The 20600-nt window shown below is 44.7% G+C and overlaps 2 protein-coding genes across 2 annotated transcripts; one reads left to right on the top strand and one right to left on the bottom strand. All coding sequences in view use genetic code 11, as the record gives it.

Annotated features, from left to right (window-relative positions):
* Nucleotides 1–748: 748 nt before the first annotated feature.
* Nucleotides 749–6415, top strand: EGR_05797 (Importin-5; the record flags this gene model as incomplete). The annotated part of the gene is made up of 13 exons (XM_024495046.1): nucleotides 749–904; nucleotides 994–1186; nucleotides 1260–1561; nucleotides 1771–1899; nucleotides 1967–2285; nucleotides 2353–2666; nucleotides 2748–2920; nucleotides 3021–3606; nucleotides 3840–4133; nucleotides 4533–4700; nucleotides 4871–5188; nucleotides 5882–6262; nucleotides 6335–6415. 13 exons carry the CDS (start codon nucleotides 749–751, stop codon nucleotides 6413–6415), a joined length of 3414 nt encoding a protein of 1137 aa, XP_024350509.1.
* A 1206-nt stretch (nucleotides 6416–7621) lies between these two features.
* EGR_05796 (hypothetical protein) lies at nucleotides 7622–17329 on the bottom strand (the record flags this gene model as incomplete). The annotated part of the gene is made up of 3 exons (XM_024495045.1): nucleotides 7622–7644; nucleotides 8338–13543; nucleotides 14252–17329. 3 exons carry the CDS (start codon nucleotides 17327–17329, stop codon nucleotides 7622–7624), a joined length of 8307 nt encoding a protein of 2768 aa, XP_024350508.1.
* Nucleotides 17330–20600: the final 3271 nt, after the last annotated feature.

The raw sequence follows: 20600 nt of genomic DNA, 5'->3' as shown, positions 1-20600 counted from the left end.
CAATGCTAGCGTATCCTCTATAGTATTCCGCATCCCAAATACTTTCATCCATTCATGAACAGCAGTCCTTAGGTCACTCCTAAATTATTTTATTGCCTGTAGTTCACTCCTAATATTATTTATAGACTTGTTTCCTTGCATAGAAGTGAATATTTGATTTACATAAGTTATTAAATGCTGCCAGATTTGGAAAAAAATTAGGTGTTTAAACACGGTAAAAAACTCTGTTTTTTGCAACAAATTAATTATATATAAGGTTCACGCAAACCACACAATTAATAAAGTTACGCTTTTTAAGTTTTTATCTAACTACTCTAGCTAATGGCTTTGTTTTAACCAGCAGCTACTTTCCCTGATTTGACATGTATGTGTGGCCGTCAGCTCCCCTCTGGCCTTTTCTATCTGCATTTGTAGCTAGGTTGGAAAATTAGGCTTGGTAGATTGTTGACATCTCTGTAGTCTGTGCTTAATCGGGCCCTTTTTCAATCTCGTGGACTCCATATCTGTCGTTCTTTTGCTGCATTTTTTTGTGAACAAAATGCGCTGTTTTTCCATATGCTAAGTGTGATATCCTGTACACAAGGTTTAATTGTCCATGCTTGTAGGCACTGATGTTTACCTTGTTTTTTGTAAGGCTGGTATTTGTTAGTTGTTATGACTTTTTTGCCTCAATTTCCGTCAAGTGAACCTACGTCCTCAATTCTTTGTTATTTTCTCGGTTTGAAAAGAAGAATCACCATCAGTCAAAATGGATCTGGCATCTTTCAAAAATCTGTTGGAGCGCCTTCAAAGCCCTGATCATGATATTCGAACTGAGGCTGAAAACACCCTTGGCGGTATTCCCGCCACGGATCGGCTCAGTCTTTTCCTTCAATCCATGACCGATACTACCTTAGCACCTGTCGTGAGTAGATAACTTGGCTTCTTTGACTACTTGTACCCTGTTCCGTTGTGACCGCTTATTTTTAAAGAGTTTTTGTCTTGTTTTTTAAGCCACGGACTTTGGCCGCTGTTCTTTGTCGCCGTCTTTTAATGGGAGACTGTGAGGAAGCTTTTGGTTCTCTTCCGGAAGAAACTAAGAATGGAATCAGGCAGCAGCTCCTTGTGTCGATCGTTAACGAACCGGTGGAATTGATGCGTCGAAAAATAGCTGACGTTGCAGCTGAACTGGTTCGAGAACATTTCGGTAACTTATTTGTGTGGGTGCTTTGCTCTTCAGTGCTGGTAAATGGGTATATGAATTTTCCTCTACCTAATAGGTGATGACAATGTTTGCCAATGGACTGAATTCCAGCCATTTATTTTTGAATGTTTCAAGTCGTCTGATCCGGGCCTTCGTGAAGTTGCTTGTCATCTCTTTGCGATCGTACCCGCCGTATTCGGCCCTGACCCCACTCCTCTGATGCCAGACATTGGTCATATGCTCAACCAGGCTCTACATGATGCTTCTCCCAATGTCCGTGAAGCCGGCTTCCGTGCTCTATCTGCATTTCTTGTGCAGAATTCCACCGAAAACTCTATCCAACACGCCCTTAAAGATCTCGTCGAACCCGCTCTTATGGTAATTTCCATTTCAATTAGATAAGTACGTTTGGACACTTTGTGCCACTTTTTAGGAGTGGAAAAGGACATTTGTCGTAGTTGCATTTGTGAAAAGTGTGTCTGGCTGCGTTGTTACGCGTAGCTGTTAAAACTTTCTGGGGAAATGCACACTTAGCTTTGTTAGTGTTCTGGGTAAATGAACGTTAATGCCTTAATTTACGCTTGCAGGCAGTTGCTGCTAACCTTGAATCCGACTCCGAAGACGACACAATGTTGAAATGTCTGGCAGAAATGGCCGATGCAGCGCCTAAATACCTCCGCCCCTTCCTCCTGCCTACACTGGAATTGTGCTACAAGGTAACTTCGCCCTTTACCTGTATAAAGAAAATGCTTAAAGTGATTCATTAAACATTTTTATCAACAGGTGCTTTGCAACAACGATTTGGCTGATCCAATACGTCATATCGCCTTGGAGGTGATAGTAACCCTATCCGAGAATATTCCCTCCAGTGTACGCAAAGCTGGCAAGGATATGATAAAACCGCTTGTCAGGACACTGTTGCAGATGATGACAGAGTTGGAGGAGGATCTTGATTGGGCTACCGCGGATTCTCCAGAAGAGGATGAGGAGGATAGCAATGCAATTACCGCTGAAATGGCTCTGGATCGTTTCGCGTGCGCCATGGGTTCTCAGGCCGTATTGGATGAGATCACTCAAACTGTGCCAGTCATGCTGCAAGATCGTGAGTTACTTAATTTCATTTCCAGTACTCTCCCTTCTCATCTAAACTCCCGAATTTTCTTCCACAGCTGATTGGAAGAAGCGCCATGCTGGTCTGATGGCCGTCTCAGCTTGTGGTGAGGGATGTCATAAGCAAATGGAGGGAATGCTGGGCTCAATCATTCAGGCAGTCGTTCCGCGTATGGCAGACCCGCATCCACGTGTGCGCTATGCAGCTTGCAATGCGATTGGTCAAATGGCTGCTGATTTTGGACCGAAACTGCATAAGAATTATCATTCGGCGATTATTCCCGCCATTCTCCACGTTCTTGATGATGAAGTTCCCCGTGTACAGGCAAATGCTGGTGCTGCACTTGTAAACTGCTGTGAAACATCACACAAGGTAAGTTTGTCTAAGCTATCCCATCGTTTCACTCTTCATGCTAAAATTTGAACACTAGTTTTCTCCGACTCCCCTTCTTAGGGTATGCTAATTCAGTATCTGGATGACCTCGTGAAGAAGTTGGAGGAGGTGATGACGGCTAAGTTCCAGGAAATGGTTGAAAAAGGGCACAAACTCGTTCTCTTGCAAACCGTCACTTCAATTGCCGCTGTGGCTGACGCTGCTGGTGAGAATTTCGCTCCGTACTACGATCGGTAAGTCCGGTTCTCATTATTCATTTCTACTTCATTTCAAAAGCAGTGGGTTAATTTTTTGCGAAATCACGGGACTGTTCACAACACGCTGTTGTTTCAGCTTCATGCCCGGTCTAAAGTACATAATGGAGAACGCAGTTCACCCAGATTTGCGACTTCTACGCGGCAAAACAATTGAATGCATCAGTTTGATTGTGCTGGCAGTGGGGAAGGAAAAGTTCATGCAAGATGCCAGTTCAATTATGTCCCTCTTCATGAAGACCCAGGTGGGCACTGCGGCAGAAGGAACTGGGGACGCTTCAGCAGATGAGCAGTTTGATGATGATGACCCGCAAGTAAACTATATCATCACCGCGTGGGCGCGTATCTGCAAACTCCTTGGTCGCTCTTTCGAACCCTTCCTCCCTATGGTTATGCCACAGGTTTTGAGGACAGCACGAATGGCTCCCAAAGTTTGTGTTCTTGATAACGAGGAAGCGGAGAGCTTTGATCCCGAATCTTGGCAGATCCTATCTATCGGTGAGGATCAAAACTGTGCCATAAGAACTAGTATTCTTGAAGACAAGGCGACTGCTTGCCAGATGCTTGTGTGCTACGCTCGAGAGCTGAAAGAGAGCTTTGCACCCTACTGCGAAGACGTTCTCAACACTATGCTGCCGATGCTGAATTTATGTCTCAATGATGAGGTATGCGTGCTATACCACCTGAAATGATCACGGTTGTAAAGTGGTTATTATTTGTAAGTAATCTATTTTTAGTTCTCTTCATTCGTCACATAAAGCATATCAGTTCGTGTATTGGCTGAGTTCTGGTTAGTTTAGGCCTAATAGCAATTATTTTCATAAACATGTACTTTACTTGTCTCGCTATCCGCCATTAAATGAATCAACTTGTTTCTTTACCAATGTTAATGCCTTAGATCCGTAGCGCGGCGTCCGAAATAATGCCCTATTTGATGGACAGTATGAAAAAGACGCGGCCAGATATTGTGGCTAGTGCTTGGGATAAGGTGTTCACCAAACTTATGGAGGCCATTTCCACAGAACCCGAGCGTGACTTGGTTGCTGACCATTTGGAGGCTCTTGCAAGTTGTATCGAGCGTCTTGGTGTCGGTTATCTCAACTATGAACGCATGACTGAGATCCATCGGCTTCTCGACCGTTTCTTCCATGAACATTTCGAAAAGGACGAAGAACGAGCTGCCAAGCGACAGGTTAGTACCTCTGCTAAATATGACCAAAATTTTCAATGTTGACTCAAACCACGCTTTTTGGTGTTCATTTAAAACAAGTCTTCATCTATTTTCATGAAAAAACACTTCCCAGGTTGATAGATCTTCATTTAGCAGCCCAGAACAACCGGTTTTACTTCCCATTTACGATTAAAAGCTTGCTTGTCGTAATGCTCATTGCTTAAGTTTTATGTTTCTCATCGTGAATTTGCTCCCTGATACTTGAACCGTTTATGACATTTTATCTCATATCACTAAAACTAATTTCGCCACGAGGACTGCGAAAAAACGAAAAAACCTCATTAGGTTCATGTCAATTCATAAGAATTATATGCCGAGGGGTTGATTTCGTCTTAAACTCCCATGGTCTGTTGCATGTAGGACGAGGATTACGATGAACAGGAGGAGGAGAGGATCCTAAACGAAAAGGACGAGGACGAGTATGTTCTCTCCAAGATGTGCGAAGTTATGCGGGCAATCTTTTCAACCTACAAGACAGACGCCCTTCCCCTTTTCCAGCAGCTCATGGTTCACGTTGTGAAACTTCTCGTAGGTTAATTTTTAAATCACCCACATTTAGTTATGTCGTGGGCGTAAGAACACACTATTAACTTCGCCGTAATTAACCCACTTTTACTCTATTTAGTTTAATTGGTGAATTGAATCAGTCACGGTTTTCCTTCCCGTAATTAACTAACAGTGCTTGAAATACATTGTAGGAGCCCAATCGTCCATGGTCAGATATGCAGTGGGGTCTTTGCTTCTGCGCCGATTTAATTGAACACGCCGGCCCCCAGTCCTTTAGCATGAAAGATTTCTTCATCCCGGCTTTCGCGAGGGCAATCATGCACCGGCAGAATGACATCAGACAGATGGCTATCTATGGTATTGGTGTGATGGCCATGTACGGCGGACCTGATTACACTGCAACTTTGACAGATTTCGTGCCACCGCTGATGCAGATCATCGAATCACCCGACTCTGCCAGCGATGAAAACAATTTGTGCCGAGAAAACGCGGTGTCCTCTATGACAAAGGTGGATCAACGGAATTTTTAGACCCGATTTACTATGCATTGTGAAATAGTTGTGAGTAGCTAACTGGTTTAATAGCTGAATTTTGGCCGACAGCTAGGCAGCGTTTGTGTACTTTAGAGAGCGTGAAGAGGCGGCTCTATTGTTTTCAGTATCCTGTTCACGCCAACCACCCGACAAATGCGTGTGATTATTCGCGTGTAGGGTGGTCAGTCATCTCCATTCAGGTGGCTAAGCTTAACTAGATAATTTCATACTTTTGTGATCGAACCAGAAGAATGTTAACTCAACAAGTGACCGAGGTTTACAAAAATAAGGTTAGTAGAGTCGAGAGCATTGTGCAATTTGGGTTCCCTGATAAATGCGAATGTGACTTGTTTAGATTGGCGTGCGGCATCTGTCTTTGCCATTGGACTCCCACATTACATGCACGTGAGTGTAAATACGCGTGGCTTATTCACTTAAGCGCTTTTGAATTTGCACGCATTACTTGCTAATAATCAAACGACGGAATTACTGTCTTTTTTCTACTTTCGAAAGTTATTAATATGTCAGGCTTTTTTGATATTGGCATTTGGGTATTCTCCCTTGCGACGTCTCAAGCCTTTGTTGCTTGTCTCGTTGGAATGCTTTTTCCTATAGCCCTTACTTCAATCTTTCCCGCGATATTTATCTTAATTGTTTTTATACATGTAGATAATGAAGTACCGTACGGAGTGTCTGATCCCGGCCGGGCTAACGGACCTGAATGCGCTGATTGTGCGTTGGCTCACGTGGCTGCCGATTTGGGAAGACGGTGAGGAAACCGATCACGTCTACGGATACCTGTGTGATCTCGTGGAAGCCAACAACTCAGCCGTTCTTGGTGGACCCACCAACACCAATCTGCCGCGTATTGTCGCTGCCATCGCACGTGTCTTCTCGGAAAAGAGTCTCTTTCGCCCTGATGAGGAGGAGGGAAGTGCTAGTGCTTCGGCCGCCAGTGGAGCCGGGGATAAGCAGGTGAACGGCGCAAAATCCACTCCTGGAACCCCTTCCGTCTACGATCGCTGTGTTTCCATCCTTCGGCTCATTCAGGTTCGTTGCCTTTTTTAATTGTGCTAATTCCTTTGATGATGATCTCTTTCGATGATTTTAACGTCCTTTCAGGCTAATTCGGTGGTCTATGAAGCCTGTATGGCACAGCTACCGGAAAAGGAAAAACAAGCTGTTATTGAATGTCTCAGTTAGATTTCCTCTTTCGTCCTCCATCCCCCATATCCACTTGCAATTTATCCCCTCTGCCCTAGCCCCTCATTATCACCTCATTATTTTCAACGTGATGTATGTTGGGAAAATGTCTACTTTCCGGCATAAATTCATCTCTGTGTTTGCGTATCTACGCCCTACACTCAACACCGTGGACGACCGTGGTGGTGACCAACCTCCTCATCTGTAACCCCTTTCTGCTCTCCCAAATCTGTCACCTCCCTTTGTCAAGTGTCACTCCACCTCTTTTTGTATGTGTGAGCACAGCGCATCTGCGTGTATGCGCAAGTGTCTTGGCATGTCTCTGTGCTGCGAGATTTATACCCCATCCACTGATTTTTCTAGAAACAAGAATTCCGCAACGAGACAATGTTTAAAAAGTAAAGATGCCAGCGTTGGTGCACATTTTCTCTCCATTAGTCCTACGTGGGTTGGTAACACATGCCGGGTCGGCTTCTTGCATTCCCTGGGCAACGTCCGTGAGTGCCACGGGCGCCAGTTTGAGGTAGGCCACGGTGGTCCTACTGTTGTCAGTTGGAATGATTTGGTTTGCGAATTCAGTGCGAAGTGGCAAATTTGGAGTTGCCTCGGTCTCAGTCATTGGCTTGTTTTACAGGGCCTTGGGCTGACTCAGCGGACGATATCGGCCAGTTGGTTTGCGGGCTCGTAAACCGTCTCGCTGCGTAAGGTCGTGTCTCAGGTGAATTTGTCGTAGTCGTCTCTCCACACTGCTGGCTCGGGACTCCACGATGTGGCACTCCACATTGGCCTGTCTTATCGGGGATGTGGACGCTCCGACCGTAGTTGCCGCTTTTTGGAGGATCACTGGGTTTGCATCTGTTTTATTTGCATGAGGTGCTGTTGCGTTTCATCTCAGTCGTGCCACGCTTTGATGATGGCCCTGGTAGCGTCCGTGTGTTTTCGTAAACGGGCCTTTTTTTATCGGCGCTGCTTTCGTTCGTCAACTAGGCCCAAAGTAAATGTCAATAGACGTCAACTGGCTAAGGTGTGTTACTGCACCTATCTAATTTGTCATCACAGGTTAAATAAAAAAAGGTAGATCCTCGCGTTTCAGGTGGCCTGTCAGGGGTGAATTAGACAACTAGGTAGCCTATTCGTTTGGTGAGTAGCCTCGATCGTTCTGGCATGTGTGTTAATGTCATGGACAAGGCAAATGATAAAAAAAACTCAATTTAATAGAGGGTCAGTAACTGACAAAGATAGACAAGTGATTTATAATTTCCAAATCAAAGGAGGCAAACTGATGAAGGTTGGTGTGATTGATGTCAGCATCTCTGTGCATGGCGGGGAGAAAGAACATTTTTGTCATTCGCCTACGTCCTCATTCTCTTGAGCTTGGAGCTTGCAAGTAGTGTCTCAGAGGTCGTGCGCGCCCAACAACAAAAGCAGGATTGAGTAGAATGGATCTGAATTATTCCAGTGGCTTTGCTTGAGCATCTTTGTATCAATGTCCAGTGTTGCTGTGGCGTTTCCCTCTTTTTGTGCTTCAAATTCGCGTTTTATGCTCCCAAATCGAGGTAGAATTTTTTGCTGTTGATTTGTGTTCGCAACCCATTCAGACGATTCAAAATCGCAGCGGCTACTGGCAAATTAGTTTTCATAGTGGATTTTTGTTTGACTTGCTACTCTCGGCATCCGCAGAGCCTCCATCGCCGGTCTTTTACATCCATTGTGTGCAGAGGTGAACAGTGGTTTCTGACTCCGGAGCTACACCTCAGCTTCTGACGTATTCAACGAAGTGATAGGTGAGGAGACGAAAGACGATTCATCGGATTGAGATCTGGACGACGGCACCATCAGCAGAGGCGGTGTCGAGGCCTTCACATCCCAAATTGGCAACGCGGTCTTCATTTTCAGACACGAAGACTGCCTATTCGCCATACAATCGCCCATCAAGCTTTGACACTCTCCTGTCTTGCTGCTGGAATTGAGGGATAATTTTCCAGGGGCATGAGAAGTGTTATAGGGTGGTGGGAATATAAAATTAGGTTTGCCAAATTTGGTAGAGTTTTCTACTTCGCCATCATCTTCATTCTCCTCGGCCGTTGGCATGCTTACACTTCTTGATTTGGGAGAGGACGCGGAAACGAAGTGTTTTCGACTGTATTGACTGAGAGATGCGCTTCTGGGAGCCACAGACACGTCTGAGCACTGTCTAAATAGCCTACTCTGATGCATCAATGGATCATATTTGCACCTGCTAAAGTCAGGACTGGGTTGTTCAATACTCACTGACGGTTCAACTAATTGAAATGTATAGCATTCAGTCGAGGTATTAGGTCCATATCCATCAGTGTCGATTCCGAATGAGGCCATTCGATTGCAACAGGAGGAAGCGTGAGACCGTGTTTTGTGTCGACTCGATGATCTCCAACGCCTCGATAAACTGGCGCAACAACAGCGGTCTCCACTAGGCTTTGTTAAATGACCTCGACGACGCTTCTTTGTCTCAGACCGGGGTGAACCTTTAGAACTCTTCTTGAAGATTGTATCCTTCGGTGAACGCTTGTCTTTTCTACGTGCTTTTCGGAATGGATGTTTCAAAATGCCTTTGGCAAAGAAGTGGATTTCAGGCTTAGCAAGAGTCTGCTTTTGTTGTTTCTTCAAGCAGGCCATGCATCTAACGCTTGTGTGATTGCAGTTTTGCCTCTTACGGAGAAGAAAAGACTTATTTTCCTTAAATTTCAAGCAGTTGTGGGCACTGGTCTCGACTCTCTTTCCCTCACCTTTATTCTGCCCATTAGTTGTAGGTTTTGAGGCACACCGCACATTCTCGTTCACGCATGGACGTTTTTTGCATTTTGTGTTGAATCGCTGAGGTTCACTCCGAGTGGACACACGGGAATCCATTGCACCTCCACCGGTGCCACAAAGTCCTTCTAGCAGTAGTGTTAATGTTGTACTCATAGGTGATGGATCTTCAGTTTCGGAATCACTACTCTTCTCCTTTACTGATTCGGTAGAGTTACCATCATTCCTCAACGATGTGTCGTCTTTGTCGATCTCCACTGGAAACATGGTTACATTCTTTTCTTTTTCATTGCTTAGTTGACTCCCCACTGAAACAATTTTTTTGACATCCCCGCAGACGAGCGAGTCATTTAGGGGAGGTAATAAACGCGGTGACCGTAGGGTAGTCAGTTGTGGATGAGTCACTTGCTCATGATGGGACTTGAAGTAGTTGTTTTGGTTGGAAAAATTGGAGCATTGCTGCAGAAATTCTTCACTGTAAATTTTTCGGTTGGAGACTTTTCTAGTGGTGATTCTACCCTCTTCTCGAGCAGAGTTATTGCGATTAGTCAAGTCAGCTTGTGCCTGTGCTTCTGTCCCCTCTTGCAAGTCACAATAATCCTCATTGAAGGGGGTTTCCATGATATTATCCGTGTCGGAATTTGACAATGCTGGTTCAGGGGTCCCCTGATTTGAAAAAAGGTGGTTTGATAAAGTTTTTTTCCTTAGAAAAAGAGGTGCAGAATTAGATCGAATAATAGGCGCATGTTGTTTTTCTACATGGGGGCGAGTTGAATCTTCCTCGCCCCCTGAAAAACCTAAGAGGCTAAAATGGTGATATGGGGTAGCGGGCTTAGCGCTGTCCATGTAACCAGCTTGAAGCCGCAACTGCTTGCCCATGTTCATAGAGGCGGAAATCCCTATGGATGTTTCACTGTCCGATTGACAGTCATAGGTGAAAAGAGTTGAGTTCTTGGTTTTGGGGTAGGAGTCAAAATCTTCCACAATACAGTCACGTTCATCTGCCCAGCTACCTCTCTTCTGAACACAATCACCGGATTTGTAATTGGAGTAATGAGTGTACGAAACTGGCTTGTTGACATTCTCTGACTCCGCATTGGCATAGACTCGCTTCTTCTTCTTACTTCTGTGTGACTTGGTTGACGAAACAATAGGTAGAGCATCAGTATAACTGCTTCCTACAGCTGTACCAACACCTCGAAACAGCATTTGACTACTAGTTGTGGAAGTCCGACGACGTGTGCCTCTGCAGTGATCGAGGATCGCTTGATGGTCATTCTGGTTACACGGAATCATCGACTCTTCACTCGTGTTGTGCATTTTCAGTTGACTGTTAGTCGAGAAGATTTTGGAGGTAATCCTCTTAGAATCCGTTTGAAAGGGAATCTCCGATGCTGTGAGTGGCACCCAAAATTCACAATCGCTTCCGGACATTTTTTCCTCCTCTATTACGGTATGGCTATTGCCCATCTGTTGATTCGCCTGACAGGAAAATCTTGGTGTAAGTTTTCCACTTAACGACCTGATAGAACGTCTCAGGATCTCATGAATGGGAGAATTCTTCGAACGAGATATAGAGCACTTATTGGGGGTACCATTAACTCCTATGGATTTCCCACTGGATTCAGATTCAAGCTGTGCACTTGAAGAGGGCTGGGACTGGATCTCCCTCGCCTTATCTGTTGCCTTTATTGAAGAGCCCAGACTTGTCGATCGCTCGCCGTTAACACCATTTGTGTTGGGCCTCAATTTCTCACCACTTTTGACGACGTTAACAGATGGCGGTGGTGAAGGTGGTTTCCCCACCTCCTGCACATGAAATACACCCTCTTTGTCAACCTTCACGTGAATTCTTCTCCCTTCCACTTGAAAAGAATACTGTAATGGGATTTTTTCCCCCTTCTTTTGACCCATGGGAGTTAAAGGCTCGACTTCTGTGTTCTCATTGGCCTCGTACCCATTAGTCATAATTGATGCTTTGTGGTGTAGTGAAGGGGATATTACGGCGAATCTCGAATCGGGCAGTAATCTATCATTTTGGCACCGAGCAAACGTGTATTTTGGCATCTTAGGCGCCTGTATTACTGCTTTGATCGACTGAATCTTGGCATTTTCGTGGGGTGATGGGAACCCAAAGGAATTCGATGAACTCCGCAAAGGGGACGCATTCATGACACGTGGAGTTAAGGAAGCTTCGGGGACTTTGATCGCTGAAGCCTTTTCAGATCCCTGCCATGGTTTTGGAACTTGATCTTTCCCTTTTGGAACTACTGCTGATTTCAACTTATTCACCTCAGTGGGTCCGTTATGCATCTTCGCAATTTCAAGAGAGTAAGCTCGTTGGCATGGAACTGGTGGCATGATACGTTCTGACATTTTTGAAAATCCAGTTGGGTAGTTTGCACCCCTAGGGTAGTTTCCACAACCCATGCTCTCATATGGAGGATTCACAGGCTTTGAATCAAAAGACACCCTACAATGGTGTGGGCACATATTGTTGAAGGAGGCTTTCGAACAGATGGACGGCGGGACCTGGCCGTAGGATCGCCTCGTTTGCAATGATGGAGCGCTATTTCTGGGAAGAAATGCTGGTTTAGCAGACAGCGTATTTCCATATGGCATCATAAACGAGGAAGACCGAACTGGAGATGGCTGAAATTTGGGCATCGATTGTGACCAGTTTTTTGCATAGAAAGGAACATCCAGACCGGATTTACTCTTCACAGAAGACTTTATCACAACTGGTTGTTTACAGATGGGGCGAACTTCAACATATCCACAGGTTTTGTTTAACGGACTCAATAAGGCACTTTCAACCCGACTGCAAGTAAATTCATCAGTCGATTTAGTGGCACTAAACCTACGGTTGTCAACTTCTCCCAGGTTTTCTATAGTGCGACCGTTCGGTAAGGTGTGAGAGCCCTTTTTATATGGTGTGGATATTCTAGGCCAGCGACTAGAAGTGTTCACATTCTTTGATTTTACTGTAGATGGATCAGTTCTTACCTTTCTTAACGCTGGCTGGTAATGTGAATCCAGATATTTTGACTTCTGTGGTTCATGTATCATCAACTCGTTTTTATGATTTTTGGCCAGGGGACGTTTGAACAGTGCCAGAACTTCGTAGCATGGTCGATTAATTGTCTGGAACAGCGGCCTGTCTAAGCGTTTTAGGTCATCACACGTATTTTTCGTCGAAGCAGAGCCCTGATGAGGTGGTTTTATTGTAGGCTCGTGCAAAAAATGTGATGATGAGTTCCGAGTAAAACATTGTGAACTTGCAGTCTTTCCTCCTTCGGTAGTAGGACCTCCATTTCCCATTGATTTGGCACAACAATCAAATTCATTCATTCCACTGGAAAAGTTGTTGCTATTTTTGCTTTTCTCAATTGCCTTCATTCGATCTTCCTTTTCATAATCCCTATCACCACGTTCGGGACTCACTTTACCTCCATGGTAAGGGAACTGCCTAATGTAGGACCTATAGCATGGACATTGTGCGAATCTGTGATAATTTCTCAATCTTTTAGGGCCTATTACCTGATCAGAATTGTCCTCAATGGAGTGACCGAATGCTAACAATGGGAAATAATAACCCTTGTTGGGGTATCCGTACTTTGAACAGAAACACACTCCATTTAGTTTGAAGTTTCTTTCTTTCCGTATTCGCATTGTAGGTTTTTTACATGATGGTACACCTAAATTCACCTCTTTGCAAAGGCATTTTGTTACCAGCGCCTTCGAATCAACACTGCAACACTTTACAGACATGTCAGGCGCAAATGAATGTGATCTTGCGCACAAGTTATTTTGCCACATACCAGTGGGGCAAGTTCTCATCCTGTAGTCTGCCCTACATTGCCGCCGTCCTGTTTTATGGTATACTCTTTCACTCTTGCACCAGCCTCTTGAATTTATGAGGGGGTGTTGCACAAATGCAGGGACCCCCGAATGCGGTTCACTTGCTGTATTGTTCCAGCTACGCATGGTAAGTTGCAAGTTCGTTGTGGGATCATCAGTGAAATCCATGAAGGAATGACTTTGATTAGAAACACATCGAGACGTGGAGCATGCAGAACAGTTATATGAACGTGTTTCATTGAAGCGCAAGGAACAAGAAGTCGTGTCATTCACGGGCATGCACTTAGATCCATCTCCTGTATCAGTATCATCACTGTCATCATCCTTCACCTCCTCATCAGTCTGATTTTGTGCATTCGCTTTGGCACACTTTTTCTTAAATTTGTCGCACATCCTCGCGAAGAAACTCCTTTTTTTGGCACATTGAGTGCACTTCTCCTTCTTATCACCTTCCTTGCTTTCTTCCTCCTTGGTTGTCTGTGTTGGTGCAGTCTTTTTGGAAGGCTCGCCACTCGCCTCACTCACTTTTGAGCAACCAGATGGTTTGCAGCCACCCCGTTGGCCTCCATCAGCCGACGCGTTCTGTGCGGTGGCTCTGTAGGGTTGATAACAAGGGGTACTGTTGTAGCCACCGGGACTTTTCGATCTAGAGTTTGAATTTCCTACAGAACCTGGGTGGCAGGTCGGGGGTGTGTTCCATTGGCGTATTGGAGTGGTCCTAAGACTACCCGATTGTGGGGAAGAAGCAGGTGGCGAATTTACTTTAGTAGGGCGTTTACTGCAAGGCATCGCACCGTTGGAGATTTGCGTGCAGGGGCAGAATCCAGGGCTTTTTTTTGTTTGGATACTTTTCGTTGGAGTACATAATTTATTTAGAGGCTCTTTTGGAGGGGGTTCTTGGACATCAGGGACGAAATCGAGAGCAACGCACACTGAAGGTTGGCAAACAGAAGGTTTAATACCTGCGGAGCGTTCGCATGTCGACGTCTCCCTCAGAGAGCAAGTCTTGAGCGGAGTGCTCCGCTTTCGAACCGCTGCGGATCCGCACTTTCGCTTGCATGGAGATTTCTGACGATGTTGTTTAGTGCAACCCATGTGTCTGGACACCACGCTATCCACACAACTTGATCCTGATTGGCTGCAGGAATCTGGGGCCCATTGCCCGTATTTTGACTCAAAGCAAACTTGATCGTTGGAGTCGGGATTCTTGATGATGATGGTTTTATCACCCAAGGCTATGGAAATGTCATTGTTGGCGGAGTTTTTTCCGCACATATTTTCTGGTAGCGTTAACTCAGAACTGGCGCAGTTTGTTGTGTTTTCAAATTTTCTGAGCATAATTTTTTTTCCCTTTAAGTCGATGTTAAGACAGGGAGTATTACTTCGACAGGAATTTTTTTTTGCCTCTGTATCACGTTCTCTAGGTTGACAGCCATTCAAGGGAATCGGACTTCTGGAACAGGGAGATTTGGGTTTACGGCATGGATCTCTCTCCACCTGCTCCCCGTTCATGCAACAATTGAAGGCTCCTCCTTCCCTCTCTTCACAAGATTCAGAGAATTGACCTGGACTGAAGTCATTTCCCTGCACTGGAGTGGATCGAAAGAGCATTACACAACAACAGGGGTCACCTTCCTCTTCTATTTTCGCTGCATTGAACTTCCGTCTCAAAAGAGCAGCACGATTGTTACGATAGCATGGATTCACCATTACACATCTCGATGATGACCTACAAAGACACTTTTTATTCTCTCCGGACACTATAGCGTCTTCACGACAACTATCAGGCGGTGAGTAACGTCGTTTGTTTCTGGCGGCTTCGCAAGCCAAACTGGATTCGCTCCTGGGCACCTGAGCGGCATATCGACGCTCTAACTCCATTGACGCTCTGCGGGACAATTTGACTACTTTCCGCGGTCTGCCTGAGCATTTCTGTGTGGGCTGGCGTCGGGACACACATCTCTTGCGACTACGTTTCCGACGAATTCCGCAGGACTTTTTGCAAACTGGGTAGGGTGATGGACACTCTTCAGAATGCGCTCGAGACATGCACCTTGCACGTTCAGAATTTTTCGTGTTCCCGTGCCAATTTGGTGAACGTTCCATGTCTGACCACATCTGATGCATGCAGCCTCTATTTTCCTCCATGTACCGCTGCTGTGGCTGATGTGGACTGCGGGAAAATTCCGCGAAGTCTGGAGAACAAGACATGTAATTTTGTTGATAACGCTGCATCATAATGGCGGAGGGATCTTCATATGTATGTTTTGAAGCCCGAATTCTTCCACAACTACTTTCATCTTGAAGAAATGGTGGAACACTTGAATCGTTGCCATAGTAGTCGTCAGGACAAGCTCCAGTATCACCATCAAAGTTTTCACAGCCTTGATAGCCTACTTCATCGTCGTCGCGACTGTAGTCCTCTACTGAATACTTACAACTAGCGTGCTGCGAATTGCTCGGGGTCTTACAAGGCGATTTACATGAGCACTCGTTAGGTGAATGACGATTACGATCTCTTACTTGTAGCTGATTAGGTTTGCCCAAACAGTCATCGTCAGACGCATCGGGTGTAGATGGTGAATCTGCCTCTTCCACCTCGGTATATTTGATCTTGAAGGAATACCCCCCAGGGTTCTTTTGACAGCTATCATCACCGTAACGTAATTCCTGGTCCTCGTTGCGGGAATCTTGAGGACGATTGCCCTTTAGGCAATCGCAAGAGACATCTTTAGCTGTAGTATTGTTCCATTTGGGAGAAGGCGATATAGGATAACGCGACGACTGCTGACAACAATCTCTATTCATCTTTTCTCCGCCTGTTAAGCGTTGTGATGAACCACCACATTCTCCATCTTCTCCAGTGTTAAGAAATCTCGAGGTCGATTTGCTCATGTCCCCACAAACACCATAATCAGTTCGTCTACGACTGAACCTGTCTCTTGAGTCAATTTCAGGATTAGAAATCCTAGGTGGACAATAGGACGGCAAGACAGGACGTTCACATCCAGTTATCGCAATGCGACATGGACTGTGTCTACCAGATTTTCGGTTAGCAGGATTTCTCTGCATGTTTGTTGGTGGACTAGGCTGTGAGTAGCCGGGATTGCAAAAAGATTTGAAATCATCGAAAGATTCCGTGGAATTTCTCATACATTTATCATTTTGTGGTTTAGTGGGACGACACATTGAAGAACTCTGTAATCCCCTTCGACATTGTCCGTCTGATGAATCTGCCGTAACAGACTCGTTCTGTCGCATCCTCGAGTAATTTTGTCTGCATTTTGGTGATGACAGAGGTTTTAGAGAAAGCTCTGCTTGTCCTTCAACCTTCTTTCCTGGCATCTTAGGAGTAGTAGACATCTGTTCTCCTGGGCAGGAGGCAGTAGGTTTCATGTTATCGCACGATTTTTGCGTGGGAGAGCAAGGATTTGGCCTGTACATGGGTGAAGATGTTGCCAACGCTTTAGACTCTTCCAGCGTATATCTGCGAATACATGACGCCGCAATTTTGTTTATATCCGTCTCCTTGGAAATGTCATTTACAGATTTTATAGGGCAACTAGACGGGCACTTGGTTGCGTTCTGCCCCCCTGAACTGCATCCCCCACCACTGTTAGCCATTCTGCCGGGATCGGAACACATCTGTCCCCAAGTGCCACAGTTATCAGAACGTCCTGAGCTAGGTCCTTGGACGTGGGAAACAGCGGTGAAGGATCGGTTGCAACCGCATCGTGATGAATTGGAGTGGTTAATTTCAACTTCATCTACTGCTCCATGCTGGTTCTTGCCATAAGATTGCACATTTGCAATTACACGAGTATTCATAATTTGCTTTGAAGTTTTTGATACAACCGTGGAAGAGTGACCAATATCTCTCTTGGCAACTGAATAATGAAGCATCGACTTTGAATCCGGATTTGACAGCTCGCCATCTGAATCGTTATCAGACAGGAGACCTTCATTGATGCATTGGACGATTTCAGCATGAAGAGGTACATTGACCATAAAATATGAAATCTTCCAATCTCCCCTATTCTGTCCACTAGACTTTAAATATTCTGTGATGTTCTGCGGAGCATTTAAACACGTTTTCCATTGGGTTAATTGCTTGCAGGACCATATCGCCACCCTTTTAAATAGGGCCTTAGTGAGATCTTCAAGTATTAGTCGTATTTTCTTCAGTGCTTTTAAATGTGATCTGGACGTAAGTTTTGTGTTGCGTGTCTTAACACTTTTCAAGACAGCATTGATATCACCCATACCGATCCCCTCGCCAGTGCCATTGTAAGTCGAGTTTGGCCCGACCCTAGTGGCCTTTCCATTTATCATTGCAATTGCGCCCACTAAAAACTTTTGTTACCCTTTTCAACAGTTTTACACTCCTCAAATCTCCCATTGTCCTTCCCGTTGCTTTCCTCAAAGACGCTGCTCGAAGTTTCGGTTGCTGTCACATACTGATTTACTTGGATCCTGGTAAAAGTAACTAGCTTCCTCATTTTTTGACAATGCTCTTTTTAAGTATTTATTGTTGTAAAAAAAACTAATCACTGGAGATTTCCTCTGTCATTAATCCTGTGGTTGGAAGAAGACTTGCACGCACTGACACCTCTAAAGAGTCTCAGTCACTTAAAAATGAAAATCAATCCACTTGTCACGTGATAGGTGGAACATGGTCATCACTTTCCCACCTCGTGTTTATATTGCTAAACATCCAAGCATTCTGCATTTATTACAGGCTAAAGTGGATACCGCCTAAGAACACTGAGTCTCTTTCACCGCTTTTCTTTTGTTTTTGCAAGCTATTTACCTGCGCTTCCCCTTTATTGTTCATTCATTTGTGCTTGCATTAAGTAATAAAGAACGGTAAGTTTCAAAATCGTTTGCTTTATACTTATGAGTAAGTAACCTTAAAGAGTTCAAGTAAGTTAGAAAAATAAACCAAATGATATATTAGAAATAAATATTATAAGTTTTAAGGAAAGCGACTAATTGTAGGGCTCTGGACCTTTACTGGAAACGCAAGAGGACAATTCCCGCTTAAGGCTGCTGACATTGTCCGGAGGCCAGGCCATCTGGTGAATGCACAACGGCGGAGCCACTGCATGACGCATTGTAAAAACCGGACGTTTAACAACCAGTGTGTTGCTTAACCCGCCTCATCTTTTGAGCGTAGTCCCCATGGCTCCTCTTGGTCAACCTCCCACGCTAGCCATCACGACGTGTTCTGTGCTGTGAGGGACCACCCTCGAGCCAACCGCGCTAGTCATTGACTTTCCATGCGTCTGCGAAGAAACCTAATCGCAATGCCACTGTTCCCTCCTGGCCATTCTATTGGATCTGGAGGTTCTTTCTGGTTGGGAACTGGATTGAGGGAGGGGGAAATGTGGTGGTCATCACGCATGGCCATCGCTACCTCTGGGAATACTGGACTAAAGATGGATTCATATGGCAAAGGACGGGGAGTTAACATCGTTCCGTGGAATTGGGGTTTCGTGCCTAGTTCCGCCTTGTATTTGTGCTCTCACTCCAGAGCTGCCTAGCCATAACTTTCTGGGATCCATACAGTTGGTAAAGACGTGCAGGAGGTATCGTATGCTCACAAAAGGTACAAAAGACAGCTTCATAGCGAACTTTTCTAGATGGTTTACGGCTATTTTCGCTTCAATTGCCAATAGCTTCTCTGCAAAACACGAGACTGGGATAGTTGTTGAAAAATGATGTCATTTTATGCCCTCTGTTGGGTGTCATCACACATTCACCCATCAGCAGCAAACGCACTTCTTCCGCCCAGTTAAGGTTAGTCACGCAGCAGTAAAAATCAGGATTAGTATCATTTAAGACCGAGTTGGCTTACTGCTACCACCAATATATCTCTCCGAGACTTTCGTAAAGGCGACTGGAGACGTAATACTCGGACAGAATATATATACTACCGATATACAATAGGGTAAGGGGCGACTGGCCAGCCATCTGGCGAAGGAACAGTGACGGATCATCCATGCCGTCTACTACCAAAACCGAGAGTTAAACAAACAACTCATTGCAATACATCTTGCTAATGCCCAAATTTAACACCAAATATTGACACTTAATTGAGATTTATCTCATTCGGTTGGACCCGTTCACCTGACATTTCTACTCCAGGTCTTGAATATCGGTGATACGTACTTTGTACGTCACAAACTAAATTACGCCATCTTCCTTCAGACAAGAAGGAAAGTGGGTAGAGCCGTTTTTTATTCGGTTTTGAATGGCTGAACTCAGTAATGAGCATTTTACACAGTAACTTTCCTTCATTTCTATCTTTAAACGTGAGGAGTTGTTTTTAAGGTGAATTTTAAATTATTAATAAATTACCAACTTCGGCAGAGCAAATTTACTTCAAGTTGCCTACATTTTTGGAGCCCTGTTTGTTCCCACCAGCAGTGCCACATTCATACTCTTTAGTCTCATAACAGCTTCGGAGACGATACGGGTGTAGCGATATTGTCTGTCTCGGTAGCATACTATGCCAAGCTGTCATTAGAGGGAAGCTATCAAATCCCCGATGATGGCGTCTGTGATGACTTGCATGGATTTATGACAATTCTCCTACTCCCGGGTCAAGCATAAGGACCAGTCACGTAACCACGCGAGATATGAACCATCTAAAAAGGTCCCTATTCAACTACTGGCAATGATGATGTGAAAATAGGTAACTAGAAGTAATCCAGATCGTTGACTGAGTGACAACGAGATATTGCCTGGATCCGTGTATATAAGATGAACCTAACAGGGATAATACTTACTATGGTAGCTCTTGTTAGGACATCTCCAGGGGTATACGATATTCATTTAATTAATCAAGACTTAAGTATATTGTGCCTTTTTATCTCGAGAAGTCTGGAGAATGTCCACCTCTAGCCACCTCGCTTTTACCTCACCTTTATTCCCCACCTGTCCATTTCGCATGAGCTCGTGTGATCGTGTCATGGTAAAGATGACAGCTATCACATTAGGGAATATTAGTTAAGACAGAGCAGAGGTCAGGGATGAAGGAGCCTCTGCTTCCTTTTCTCCCAACGAAGGAAAACATTAGACAATACAATACAATACAATTGAGAAGCGTAAAAACTTTTTTGAGCATCTGAGGCTTATAGGCATAGCCTGGAGATCAGACAGACAAGCAGACGAAAAACATTTGACCCAGTTGCCAGGCGACATCACAAAACTAAGTTTAGCGGATGCTTAAGGCGTTATAAACGTCGACAGATGTGTACTGCAAATGGCGAAAGCGGCATGGATTACTTTTTGATGCTTCTGCGAAAATCTTACCCTTTATATTTAACAGTAGGTAGACGTCTAAATTTATCTTAAATCCATTTCATATGCCTTTTACACTATCTAGCACACTAAATTATTGTTAAAAATATTATTTGCTATTATTATTTTCTGAAACCAGACTAATATACCAAATCCCATCGAAATGAGGTGTCCAAAGGCAAATCAAACCAAGTTGGAACCACACATGCACACACAAACATGGAAGGAT

Source organism: Echinococcus granulosus (genome assembly GCF_000524195.1).
Source record: "Echinococcus granulosus chromosome Unknown EG_S00046, whole genome shotgun sequence".
Taxonomy (NCBI): Eukaryota; Metazoa; Platyhelminthes; class Cestoda; order Cyclophyllidea; family Taeniidae; genus Echinococcus; species Echinococcus granulosus.
Note: the sequence above shows the minus strand (reverse complement) of the source record. Positions and strands in the feature narration are given on the sequence as shown.